Source organism: Prunus dulcis, chromosome 6 (genome assembly GCF_902201215.1).
Source record: "Prunus dulcis chromosome 6, ALMONDv2, whole genome shotgun sequence".
NCBI classification, from domain to species: Eukaryota; Viridiplantae; Streptophyta; class Magnoliopsida; order Rosales; family Rosaceae; genus Prunus; species Prunus dulcis.
Window position 1 is genome coordinate 8,212,196 of NC_047655.1, and position 13,225 is coordinate 8,225,420.

The 13,225-nt window shown below is 36.2% G+C and overlaps 2 protein-coding genes and 1 non-coding gene across 3 annotated transcripts; 2 read left to right on the top strand and 1 right to left on the bottom strand.

Moving 5' to 3' along the window:
* Positions 1–82: 82 nt before the first annotated feature.
* LOC117630915 (superoxide dismutase [Cu-Zn], chloroplastic) lies at positions 83–4,357 on the top strand. Its single transcript, XM_034363778.1, has 8 exons — positions 83–520; positions 1,066–1,127; positions 1,207–1,246; positions 1,389–1,484; positions 1,571–1,602; positions 1,785–1,860; positions 2,174–2,227; positions 4,092–4,357. The coding sequence occupies exons 1-8, from the start codon at positions 235–237 to the stop codon at positions 4,115–4,117; spliced, it is 672 nt and encodes a 223-aa protein (XP_034219669.1). The 5' UTR covers positions 83–234; the 3' UTR covers positions 4,118–4,357.
* A 72-nt stretch (positions 4,358–4,429) lies between these two features.
* LOC117633328 lies at positions 4,430–4,528 on the top strand. The gene has a single exon (XR_004586636.1). It is a non-coding gene; the product is annotated as a U6 spliceosomal RNA (small nuclear RNA).
* Positions 4,529–9,817: 5,289 nt separating this feature from the next.
* LOC117630914 (hyccin-like) lies at positions 9,818–11,255 on the bottom strand. The gene has a single exon (XM_034363776.1). It carries the CDS (start codon positions 11,170–11,172, stop codon positions 10,081–10,083), a length of 1,092 nt encoding a protein of 363 aa, XP_034219667.1. The 5' UTR covers positions 11,173–11,255; the 3' UTR covers positions 9,818–10,080.
* Positions 11,256–13,225: the final 1,970 nt, after the last annotated feature.

Here is a 13,225-nt window from a genome sequence, read left to right on the forward strand (position 1 = left end):
CTCGGGCTCGGCCCGTCCGCTGGAATGGCTCTAAGGGTTCTGCCTTGGAGATGGCCTAAAAGTGATAAACTAAGAACCAAAGGCCCAGATAACCCCAACCCGGTCCCAGAATTGGACCGCACCAAAGCACCTGAGTGGCAAATCCTCGTTGACCACAAAAAAGCTCACTCTCAAAACATCATCTTCAATTTCATCTCACTATCATCCACCTCCACAAACCAACCCAAACAAGCAATGCAAGCAGCCTTGGCAGCCATGGCAGCCCACACTTTGATGCTCTCAACCTACTCATCTCCCACTCTCTTCTCCCAAATTCAAAGCCCTAACTCTCACCCACTTCCTCACTCCTCCTTCCATGGCCTCTCTGTTAAGCTCCCACTCAAATCCCAATTCCAATCCATGTCTCTCGCCGCAGCCCATAGGCCTCTCACTGTGGTTGCCGCCACCAAGAAAGCCGTCGCTGTCCTCAAGGGCAATTCCAGTGTCGAAGGGGTCGTCACCTTAAGCCAAGAAGACGATGGTCTCTTCTTATGCCTACCCTTCATTCCCCTTATATCTTTGATTTTCTAATCGAAATCTGCTTCTTCTTCTTTTCTTCTCTCACTTGGGTTTTTTATAGTGTTTCCGATTGTTTTATTTTATCCTTAACTTGTTAATTCTGCTTGGTTCCATTCTTACATTCTCTATGTCTGAGGGAATGAAAATGTGGAAAAAATGATGTGTTGGTGGAAGCTTTAGCGGATTAGAACTGAATTTTAGTTCTGCATTATTGGGTAGTGAATAGGTTCTTTATCTTAAATCATTAGTCCAATGTATAGATTTTCTTGTTTCTAAATTTGACTTCTCTTTGTTGACAATTATGAAAATGGGGGTAGTCAACTTTTTCAAAGTTGAGTTTATATTTGATTTAGTTTATTGCTGTTTCAATGCTTCCTTTAATTGTGAGTGAGCGGTCGGAATTCCATGCTCAAAAGCGTAGGTGTGAAGGTAGTCTGAACTCATAATTTCAATGGCATTTGATGGTGCAATGACTGCTCATCACTGATCGTGTTGTACTGTTCCTAGGGCCTACAACTGTGAATGTTCGTATTACAGGACTTACTCCTGGGCCTCATGGGTTCCACTTAGTGAGTGTTTCTGCATTAGCTTCTGTCATCTGTGGATTAGTATACTTGCAATACCTAAGTGTTTTTCTTTCTTGTGTAGCATGAGTACGGTGACACAACAAATGGATGCATATCCACAGGTATGGATTGCTTTCGTTTCAAGCTTAAACTGTTAAAGTTATAATATTTCAGTTGACGTAGTTATATTTGTGATTCTTTTTTTAAGCCATTGTAATGAATTTGTCTTTTCCTTATAACTTTGCAATTAATTCTAAATATTAGGACCACATTTCAATCCTAAAAATTTGACACATGGTGCTCCTGAGGATGAAATCCGTCATGCGGGTGACCTGGGAAACATAGTTGCTAATGCCGATGGTAATTCATTTTTTAAATTCATTTACAAATTTTTTTCAATCTTCCATACCAGTTAATGCACTAAGAGATATATTGTGGGGTTGCAGGGGTGGCAGAGGCAACAATCGTGGATAACCAGGTAATCATTAAACTTGGGTAATGTTCTTCTATAAGAATGTTTGTAAGCTCAGGGCATGCTTATCTTTATTTTCATGCAGGTTTAGTTGTGGTGCTGACAATTTTTATGTTCACACTTTGTACTGTGTTCCTACCCAAGTAGTATATGATTACTCAGTTTTTGGTTTTATCTTAAATTTGTAGATTCCATTAACTGGTCCTAATGCTGTAATTGGAAGAGCACTTGTCGTTCATGAGCTTGTGGATGACCTTGGAAAGGGTAAGTATGTCTGTAATCTAGCTTGTGGAAGAAACTTGTTAGTACATTTAAAGGATGAGTAGGGCAAACTTTACATGCAATGGTTTATATGGTTGAACTAACCAGTTGGTAGGTAAAGACAAGAAATTTAAACAGAAAAAGTTGTCTCCTCCCTTCCCTTGTTCTTTTCTGGGGGATGGAGGAGAAGCAAGTTTTTAGCATAAGACCGACCCCCTATGTGAGTTTAGGGTCAGGGAACTTTGTTACTAACTTTGATGTTTCTTTCAAATTCTTCTTACTTCTTTCCTCAATCACATTTGGGTTGCATTTGTAGGTGGACACGAGCTTAGTCTAAGCACTGGCAATGCAGGTGGAAGATTGGCATGTGGTAAGCAAGAAAATTCTGATTCACATTTATTTCTCTTTTCTTCAGTCCCTTTTCTTTTTTCCTGTTTGGAAGAAGATTATATGTTGTTTATTGCTCCTTTATGTAATTGCGAATTGGAAGAATATGATAAGTTGATGATGATGAATAATTTTTGTCGGGTAATAAGGTAATTATTTCATTAGACATGGACCATTGTTCTTAACAAATGATTCGTAACATGATTTTGATTATTTGCTTCAAGTTTATTCCACTCAATCATTAATTTTATTTATTTATTTGTTGAACCAAGTAGGTGCTTGATATAGCGAAATAAAAATAATTTGATTACTGTAAATTTTTATTATATGTGAAAAAAGAGTTTAAAAAGTGCCCATATGCCTTACCTGTGTTAAGGTACTGTAAAATATGAAATTGTGATCAACAAGTTTGTTATGCATAGAAACTTGGGAAACATCATACCTTTTGTCAACATTCTTTTGGGTGAATTTGGGGGAGAATGTTATATTTATGCATGTCTTTATGTCTGCATATACTTACTATAGCATTAGAAACCCTTCCAAGACGATCCACTAACCATTTCCGTGTTTAATTGGGGTCTTGAGAAACCTCTATATAATAAATATAAAAAATCATTGTTTTGCTTTAGCTTGTAAATATTGATAATGAGAATCGACTATTTTGGGTTCTAATGTGAAGAGGAACTGGCCTCAGATAAAAATTAGAAAACGGTATATGGGCTGTATTTTCAGTTGAATATATCCAAAACTCTGTAATCGTCGTAATAATTCACAGCCAACTAATTTAATTAAAAACATAGAAATGATGAGTTCCAGTTCTTACATATGCTGATGAAATCTTTCATGTCCCAATCTATGGGTGGAAATTGTTATTTCCCCAACATCTTGATGCCTGTTGCAATTTAAAATAATTGAAGGACTTAAGCCAACTCACAAGGTCACCTAAAAAAATGCCACTTCTTTTGTTGGGCACAAGTGAGATGGGTTTGGTCAAACCGTTTGGGTATAGGGTCATCTGAGATACTATGGTGATTAATGGCTAGGTTCTAAAGGGTACATTCATGAGGCTGTCGAACATGTTTAATGGGTTTCGGTAATGGTTCATCAATTGCCATTATCCTAGGATTCATTTTTCTCATCATTAGCCTCATTAAGAAGGCTTTGAGAACCATTTGGAGCATCCCTCTCTGGTTTTCACTCTTTCCTATTAAACTGTAGTTCTAGTGAATTAGCGAGTGAACAAGGGTTGAGAGTGAGTATTTTGTGAGTTTCATTCTGGTAATGGTAATGGTAGTCTACCCTTCATTATTTGTTCCGTCGCTTGCTGCTCTATATAATAGGCTTTAGTCACAACATTATAGGTAGACGTATAACAGAGATACTTGCATTAGGCATATAGCAGCTGTGTTCAACATAGGAAGAACAGAACTAGTATATGATTTTCCGCTTCTCCTTAGCTAATAGGTAGTCCTGTGAATGCCATTTCCCTTTGAAAAATGCTTTCACGCATCCTAGTCAGGATGAGGATGATTAATTAGGTGATAATTTGTTTTATAGGAGTTAACTGAGTGATAATTGGGAATATAATATCTGATCTTTGTTGGATATGCTATGCGTTTAGAAGCATCAAAAGGGAAATACTTTAGTTGTACAGATGCATAGTGCTTCAAGTGCCGATATTAGTTGAACTTTCATTTTGTGAACCCTATAATCACATAATCACATCGTATTGTTGAGTTTTTTCTTGAACATGTTCTCCTGCAACACTGCAGCATATATGGAACTTCTTGGCTTGTTTCCATGATTTCATTAAATTATCAATTTTCTTCATTTTTCTTGGCTTGCAGGTGTGGTTGGTTTGACACCAGTGTAACGACAACGTCCTTTTCAAATCAGTTTGGTATGAAGATTTGGCTGCTGTGGTACTAAAGTTTCTCATATAGAGCTAATCTATTGAGGGTGTAATGTAATATTATGGACAAGGTCATTATAACATTTGTGGAATATTTTGATCTCAATAAACTTGAGTTGCTATGGTTGCATTATGAGAGTGGAGAACTTGCTTTTGACTTTTGAAAGCAGTAAGATTGGATTAATGATGTCCTTTATCCCATAAGAATGAGCATGATTCTAGTGTCTATTGGCCTGAGTGCATTGTGAGAGTGAAAACTTGTTATTGACTTGAGTTGCTATGCCTACATCCGACAAAACCGGAATGATACATGGAAGATTAACATGGTACATGCACAAGGATGCCACACATAAATCAAAACCTAATGTTCTACCATCGCATAAGAGTGAGCACGATTCTGGTCTTTTTACTGGAGTGAAAACCTAACCGATATGTGATGCAAGAGTAGGAGACAGCTTTGTTTTTTCTATTTTGGTACAAAGGGAAAGGTGGACGGTGAGGAAGGCTCAGGTTTTTTTTTTTTTTTCCCTATTTTGGACAAGCGAAGAGCCATGAAAGGGCACGAGGCACAGTTTTGTTTTCTGTTTTTTTCTAGGTTTGTTTAAGGGCGTAGGACCAAAGGTGGCTCACAATTTTTCTTATTTTCTATTTTCTTTTGCAGACCTCAAGTGGCATAGCAAACTTCCAAGCTTGAACCTCGGCTGCTCAAGCAACTTGCTTTATCTTCTTTCAACTTGTTTGAACATTCTAACAGTCTGTTCAGCTGCTCTAATCCAATCCACTAGCAAATGGTAAAATTGTACAAAGTGAATCCATCGCCCATTCAAGAACCTTTTAACCTGTAAATCATTTAGGCAAAACAAGTTTAATTTGTCAAAGATTCAATGGAGTCCACATTGATAATTAATGTCTCTCGGAGCTGTGCCTTAATATCATGGACCATTGATCTAGTGGGGAGAATTTGAATCCATAATTATGTTAGCAATTTCTCTTTTATCACATTAGCATGATTGGAGAATTTAAATTCAAAACCTCGAATAATGGTAAATGCTCTTAATCACTACAGTTGCAAGCCCTCACAATGTTAGGATCTTTTTAATTTTGATTCTTCATAGATAAATTATGAACCTTTTTATGGGCAGAAAAAACTTTCTTGTAACGAGGATAACACTGTTTTGCTGTCCCTGTCCAATAATATAATGACTCATGTAAAAGTTATCCCCGTGTCATTACACTATTGCATGAAAGTCTCTTTCTTTTGCTTTGTGAGGGGACACCTGACACCCTAATAATCTCTCTCAACTCCAGAACTACTTGTAGTTAGTTGATAGTGATTAGTCAACTTTGAATCACGATTTCTTTTACATTTGTTGGGGTCCTATAAACTTGGCTTAGTAGGCTTAGCCAATGCTTTTTAGTCAACACGTGGCTGGTAAGCGGTGCATTTCATGCCATCATTCTGGTAAGAGCAGCCAACAAACTAGTACACCAGCATGCATCAGATCTAGCAAACATCTCATGAATAGGCACCGCCGGTCCTCGCATTAAATTGAAATTCATTTTTAGTTTCTTTGAAGGTATTTCAAGCAACGATATAGCAAATAACATCAACACAATTTATATAAGTATAAGATCCAACTCATTATTAAGGCTCCTTTCCCACCGGCCATCTAACGTACGTGTTGGGCTAAAAGTGACCAAGTCATGAGGCAGGTACCAAAATACGATTAGTACTAAAAAGAGTTTGAGTATGTAAGAGCCTAATTTGAAGGTATAAAAGAAGTTTGGCACAAAGTCCTTGTGGTTGTGGTTAGAGGGAAAGCCTTAATTACTATTATTTTTCCTTTTTAATTATCTTATATATTATCTTCTTCTATGTGCATTAGTTCTAACTTCCATCAAACACATGACTTTCAGTACTAATTAAAGTCATCACTATTACTAGTGCCCACTAATTATCTCAACCAGAGAGAGAGAGAGAGAGAGAGAGAGATCTGATTCTTGAGATTGCTTGAATTGGCAGGCAGCGTTAAGCTTTTTCTGTGTGTCCTTTTGTTAGGCTTTTGGGTGGTAAATAGTCAAGAGTGTAATGCTACTCTGAGTCATGTTTCGTGAGGTTGGTGTAATGAGAACAATTTGTTAGTAGTTTCATGCAATACGTAACCCTATTTGATCCTTCTTCTTTTTGTAAAATAATGCATGCGAAGATGGTAGAGGTTTTTGCTTTTCGGGTAAGGAAAGATCATGAAATTCCTGCATAATAGTTTTGCCACGAATTCTAATGGTAGGGTAGCTCTTTGAGTAAGCGGTTGCAAGAATGGAAATTAATGTTCCTATTTTACCACAAAACATGTTTGGTAAACCTATAATGAAATTTAAACACAAAATTTAATATCTTTTTAGAGGGCATGAATCTATAATGAGATGTGGTTAACAGCGGGGGTGGTGATATAATCGTATCTGATGTTGGTGGTGGGTTGGGGATTCTAATGGTAAGTTGGTGGTGAGGGGTGTGAGTGGGTGATGCCGGTGGCGCTTGTTTTATATAATATTAAACATAACTAAATATATTTAAATATATGAAATATAATAAAAATGTAATTAAATATTTATTTTTATTTTAACAGTAAAATAGAATAGGAAAAAAAAGTTTATCAACTTATGGGTTATTAACTTGTAAATTAAATATCACTATATTAATAGATATTTCTATAACATTCTAATATACTTTGTAAATTTTGTATCCTGCTTTAGGAAGATAAAATAAAACGCAGAGAATTCAAAGATTTCTTTCTTTTTCAATCACCCGAACTTGAAGATTAGGAGCTTAAGTAGTGAAAATTAATTTGGAAACATTGACGTGTAAATTAGCTACAAGCGGTATGTTTTAATATCGTTTACCAAAGCATAAAGAGTCAACCTTCCTTATTTTGTAAATTCCATGTCCACAAATCTTCTATTGTGTGTGTAACCTGCATAAGTATGTCATAATTCAAAATCCAAAACATTATGCTCAGACTTTGAATAAATTCTATATTCGCATTATCAGGTGCAGTCTTGCCACTATCCTACTCAATCATTCATTCTTTTGATAAGGTGAAAATGCTTTGGTTTCCTCCACCACCAACACAACAACCATCCAATTCCACATCACCAAACACCAAATGAATGGCTTCATTGCTCTTTTACATTATCCTGCCTCGCTCAACTAGCCACATAAACTTTTCTGTGCCTGAGAATCGTTATTAGTGGGGCTGAATTTGTGATAGCAGTGCCAGTGTGACCGAATTAGTTAAGTTTGGTCATATTATTAGAAAAAGTTCATGATAAAAATATGTTATGTTGCTTAACAGTTAGTTAAATTTAAACATGTACATGGTATATTGTCAATCTAAATATTAAGAGCGTGAATTGTCATGTCATAAGAAACATGTACTGTTAATTTGAACATTAAAAGCATGAATTGTCATGTCATAAAAAACGTGCACAAAAATAGACAAATTGTTCTCACACCAAACAGTTTGATATGTATATTAGTACATTTTTAGTCTATATATTAATTAAAGGGTGAATTCCTATTTTAATTTTGAAGGAAATTAAAAGTAGTAGTGTATGTGGTTTGCTTAGTCTGTCAGTGTCCAGGCATGGTGTACTACCTACCAAAATATCATGAAGACTACTTTGTTTGCATTATCTTTAATAACAATTTTCAAATTGCACAGACAGTTAGTTCACTGACAACCAAGAAAAAAAAAACTACCAAAAAAAGCAGATCTAGCGTGGTTTGTTAGCTTTTGATTATTTTATGAGGACGTGCTTGGTTGCAAAACACTTGGCTCTCATGACCATGAGTGGCTCACAAGTCACAAGCTTCCCACTCTCTCCCCAAGTGACATCTCTACTGTTAAAAAAAGTGGAGTGAGTTTCAAGTCCCCAAACCCCAGAGACTAAGTAAAGTAACTCCATTCACAAAACTATATATGAATTGGCTTATATATATATATATATATACATGGTGTAAGAGGAAATATGGGTAAATTATAGTGTGAAAAATTAATTAAAATAAAATGGTTTAAAGTTGAAAGGAAATCGTGTAAGATAGGAAAATTTCAATTAAATATCAATTATGGCACTAGGAAAAGAAGGAAGGTGTATAGTTGGAATTTTCTGTCAAGATTTGTATTTAATTTAATGTTTTATTTAATATTTTTAAGAATAAGTTAATCTATTATGATATTATTTTCCTAATGTGATTTTAGATATGATTTTTATTATTTTCTTGTTAGCTAAGTTTAAGAATATTCTAGAACCTAGAGTTTCTTATGGTTTGAGGGTTTCTGTGTTTTCTATTTAAGCCAACTCATGGCATTGTATTTGTCAATTAATTCATCTTATTTTCAGTCAATATATTTGAGGTTTACTCAATTTCTCTAGTGAATTTCAGTTTGTTGGTGAATTCCAGAGTGTTACTTGTAGGGTTATCGTTCAATCTCCCTATTCCATTATATCTCGCATCAATATATATATCTTAAGGTCCCCACTTTCTCCCTCCAACTCCAAACAACATGCACAACAAGGTACAATCACCAAATATAAATTAGGATAAATTTGTCCCATGCTAATATTATTCCTAATTATATTTTCTGAGGGACTTCTTTGATCATTCAAACTAGAGTTTATTAGCTTTTGTTTTTTTGACCAAGTCCAAACACATCAACAAAAATAACGAACAAACGAAGAGTTCAATAAATAACATGAGCATACTCGAAAGCTTCATATATAAACTGCGGCCTTGCAGAGACTTCATTCACTACCTTTGTATTTCATATTGAGTATAAAGTATTCATGAAAACTATAAACAATTTTGTAATATTTGTTTTATTTTTGCTTTGACAACAAGCTTGCGGGTGGCCATGCCAAGAGTGACTGTCCGTATTACCAACAAGCTAGGGGGCGGCCAAAGCGTGAACATTCCCTGCAAATCTGCAGACAATGATCTTGGCTTGTAAATTCTGGCAGACGATCAAGAAACTAGTTGGAGTTTCGACCCGAATATTTGGCAAACAACACACTTTTATTGCAATGTGCAATGGGGTAACTCACCATGGTACAATATTTTGATGCCGTTATAGATAATAGAGATGCTTGGAGGTGTTTACATCAATGTAAATATGTGATGAACGAGAATCATCAAAACCAGCGGCAAGAATATCCTTTAACAACGTAGATATAATGATGAGTTTTGATGGAAAATAAAAGAAGAAGAATAAGTCCATCAATGGAATGAATTAATCTTTTATTTTAGCTTATGATGTCAATCAACATTAATATACGTATTATCATATACTTGCAATAATTTATCAAATAATCCTCTATTAGTTTATATTTTTCATTTATGAATTCGTAAGAACTTGTTAGGACCAATTCGGCTTAGTGAGAAGATATGTGGGTTAAGGGATCGAAATTCCAAAACTGATTGAGGGAAAATGGAATTGCTGAAAATATATAGGAGAGGAGGTAGCTGGTAAAGGTTAGAAGATGACTTCAAAAAAGAAACACATCAACAATCATTTCAATATATTTACAAGGATTAGAATAATTTAGACTATCGCTTATATATAAATAAAAAGAAGAACACATCAACAAATATAATTACAATGAACCCAAAACATGTAAGAATTGAATATAAGAAGTCAACATAAATCATTTTCCCATATTATTCCATCAATCTTGTTGTGGTCGACAAAGTGAGCTCAAAATATGTATATATAGAAAAACCGATCAAAACCCTAGAAAAGAGGGTAAGACTATAACGGTGCATTTGGATGGGAGAAATAAACTTGGGATTTAATATTGTCTTAGAATAAAGTTTTAAAAATTAACTAAACTTATAACTTGTTGATTATCAGGAGGAGAATGAGAACCTAGATACTAATAACTCGAGATTTAGGAATCTCAGTTGGATCAAAATCATCCTTGGAGTCCAATGTTTGCTTGGTTAGCCTAAGAAGACTCCCAGTGGCCAAAATAGCGTTGGGATTGATATCATGCATAGACCTGGCATACAAACTCCTACAAGCCTCACTGCCCTTATCAACCAACTCCTTGTTTTGGTTTGGACACAAAAGGCAGTGACCCAATATCCTCAAAACCGGTTGCATCAATTCCCATGGCAGAGGAACCCTCCCCTCCTTTTCTCCATTCCCATCCTCTTCTTTGCATTCATTCCTATTGCTACAGCTACTACCAGTCATCTCCTTGTACATTTCACCGTCTTGGCCAGCCCAAAGCTTACAAAACTGGCAAAATTCGATCTTCGACAGCACTGGCATTTCATGTATCTTGCTGTAGTACAACTCTAGTGCAACCCCAACAATCCTAGCCCTCCTTGTGGACCTCACTGTACCGTAGGGTTCCAAACTTGGAGATATGACAGCCAAGTTTAGGCCTGTGGAGTTGTTTTTAGCGGGTGCTTTGGTTTCATGGTAGAGACTGGGATGAGACAGGTCGGGGACACTGACGGTTATGGAGTGGCCAGAACGTGTTGCAGTTTCGTGGGCGTAGAGGGCTAAGAGGACGGCCTCAAAGCCGGCTAGGGGTACACGGAGTGCCACACGGGAGATGTAGATGCCCGCGATGAGGGGAAGGAAGCGAAGGACGAGGAGTTGGAGGTCGGGATCGGAGGATTGGAAGGTGTCGTAGAGCCAGCGGCAGAGGTTGCTGTGGCCTGCACCGGAGTCGGGTTGGAGGAGAAGGGAGGAGATGTGGGAGGCTGTGTGGTGGTCATGGAGGAGGGAGCGGGCAGGGTTGGAGGAGGAGAAGAGGGAAGGAGGGAGAGAGAAGAGAATGGTTGAGAGGGATTGGATTGCTGATTGGGATTTGGAGAGGGATGAGTTATGTGATGAAGCTGAGGCTGAGACTGAAGTGGTAGTTGTTGAGGATGGTGTGATGGTGGTGGAATTGATGGTGTCTTGATCATCTTCTAGGGTGGAGGAAGTGGAGGGGTCATTGGACATTGCTTAAGAGGGAGAGATGGATAGAAATTAAATGGGGAACCTTTCAAAGTAGGTTAAAATATATGTGATCTATAAGGTCAGAGTAGATAATTGAGGGGGAAGTTTTCTTTTTATGTTCTTTTTTGGCCGATAATCGGGGAGGAGGAACAGGTGAACACCCTTCAAATAAAATTAAGAAATATTTATCCACTCGAGCCGAAAATTATATGTAAAAAGGTGAGAATGCTTTGGTTTCCTCCACCACCCACAACAACCATCCAATTCCACATCACCAAACACGAAATTAATGGCTTCATTGCTCTCTTACATTATCGTGCCTCGCTCAACTAGCCACATGAACTTTTCTGTGTCTGAGAATCGTTTATCTGCTACCTAAATATATAATTAAGGCATGAGTAGTGGCGCTAAATTTGTGATAGCAGTACTGTGCCCGAATTAGTTAAGTTTGGTCATATTATAAGAAAAAGTTCATGATAAGAATATGTTATGTTGCCTAACAGTTAGTTAAACTTAAACACGTACATTGGTATATTGTCAATTTGAACATTATTAAGAGCGTGAATTGTCATGTCATAAAAAACGTGCACTGTCAATTTGAACATTAAGAACTATACCAAATTTTATTTTACACCACACCACATAGGCATCGACGAACGTAAAAACCAATGTTGTTAATATATTAGGCATCGATTTTATAAATAATAAGACTAAAAGTGTATAAAGACATTATCAAAAATTTCAGAAAGCCTTGCCTTTTTTAACTGTAGTTCCAGTGAAAAACGATTGATTTGATTAACAGTAATGGCATGTAGTCTGTGCTTGATCAATTTGAATTATTAGATGTCAAGTTTAGGGAAAACAAAATTATTTTCTTTGTTCCTTATAATAAATGACAGATTTCAAAAGGAGGGAGCATGGTGGGTTATGTGACGAGGAGTTTGGTGGTAGTGGTAAAAGTGGAAGAGATGCAGATGTGAAGTTTAAGATTTATTTGGTGATGCTGAAGGTATATCTGTGTTTACATATGGAGAACTTGACTTGTAGGATAATTAGGTGTATAAATTTGGTTTCTTCTTGTAATTAGGCTCGCAGCTAGCAGTACTTTAATTTTCTAAATTTTATTTTGTTCTTTTGTACTTTTGCTATTTTTTGCTGCTGTGATGCAACATAAATTGGAACATATGGTGTCTTGTTGATACTCTGAGACAAACTAAATATGCAACAGGCGAAAAGACTGAAGTTAAAAAAAATAGGGTAACAGTACTTGTGGTTTTTGGGATGTCGTAAGTTGTAATAAGCATCAGCATATTATAGAATTCTGATGCTGTAAATCACATATTTAGCATCGGCATTATTAAAACTACTAAAGCCGTTGTAAGTTTAGGCATCTGTGTTTTTTTGGCACACGGGAGGCACTTTAGTATCGGTGTTTTTGAAAGAACTGATGCCGTAAATGTATAAAGGCAACAACCACGAATACCACGGTAGGATGGGTAAATAGGCAACATATTTTATCCGTTGCTAAAGTCAATTCTAGCATAGTAAAAACATGAATTGTTATGTCATAAAAAACGTGCACAAAGATAAATTGTTCTCTCGCCAAATAGTTTGAAATGTATATTAGTACATTTTCAGTCTAGACATTAACTAAAGGGTGAATTCTTATTTTAGTGCTAGTAAATATACATACCTTTGGTATTACTCTTACCACACACAAAAAACAAAAACAAAAAAGAAAAAAAAAAAAAGAGAAGTAAATTCAAAGTAGTAGTGTATGTGGTTTGCTTAGTCTGTCAGTGTCCAAGCATGGTGTACTACCTACCAAAATATCATGAAGACTTTAGGCATCACTTTGTTTGCATTATCTTTAATAACAATTTTTATTTTTATTTTGGTAACATCTTTAATAACAATTTTCAAATTGCAAAGACAGTTAGTCAGTTCACTGACAACCAAGAAACAAAGAAAAAAACTACCAAAAAAAGCAGATCTAGCGTGGTTTGTTAGCTTTTGATTATTTTATGAGGACGAGCTTGGTTGCAAAACACTTAGC

Coding starts and splice junctions, on each gene's coding strand:
- LOC117630915 (XM_034363778.1), top strand. CDS start 235: ATGCAAGCAGCCTTGGCAGCCATGGCAGCCCACACTTTGATGCTCTCA. Junction 521..1,065: donor CTTAAGCCAAGAAGACGATG/GTCTCTTCTTAT, acceptor TACTGTTCCTAG/GGCCTACAACTGTGAATGTT. Junction 1,861..2,173: donor TGTGGATGACCTTGGAAAGG/GTAAGTATGTCT, acceptor TTGCATTTGTAG/GTGGACACGAGCTTAGTCTA.
- LOC117630914 (XM_034363776.1), bottom strand. CDS start 11,172: ATGTCCAATGACCCCTCCACTTCCTCCACCCTAGAAGATGATCAAGAC.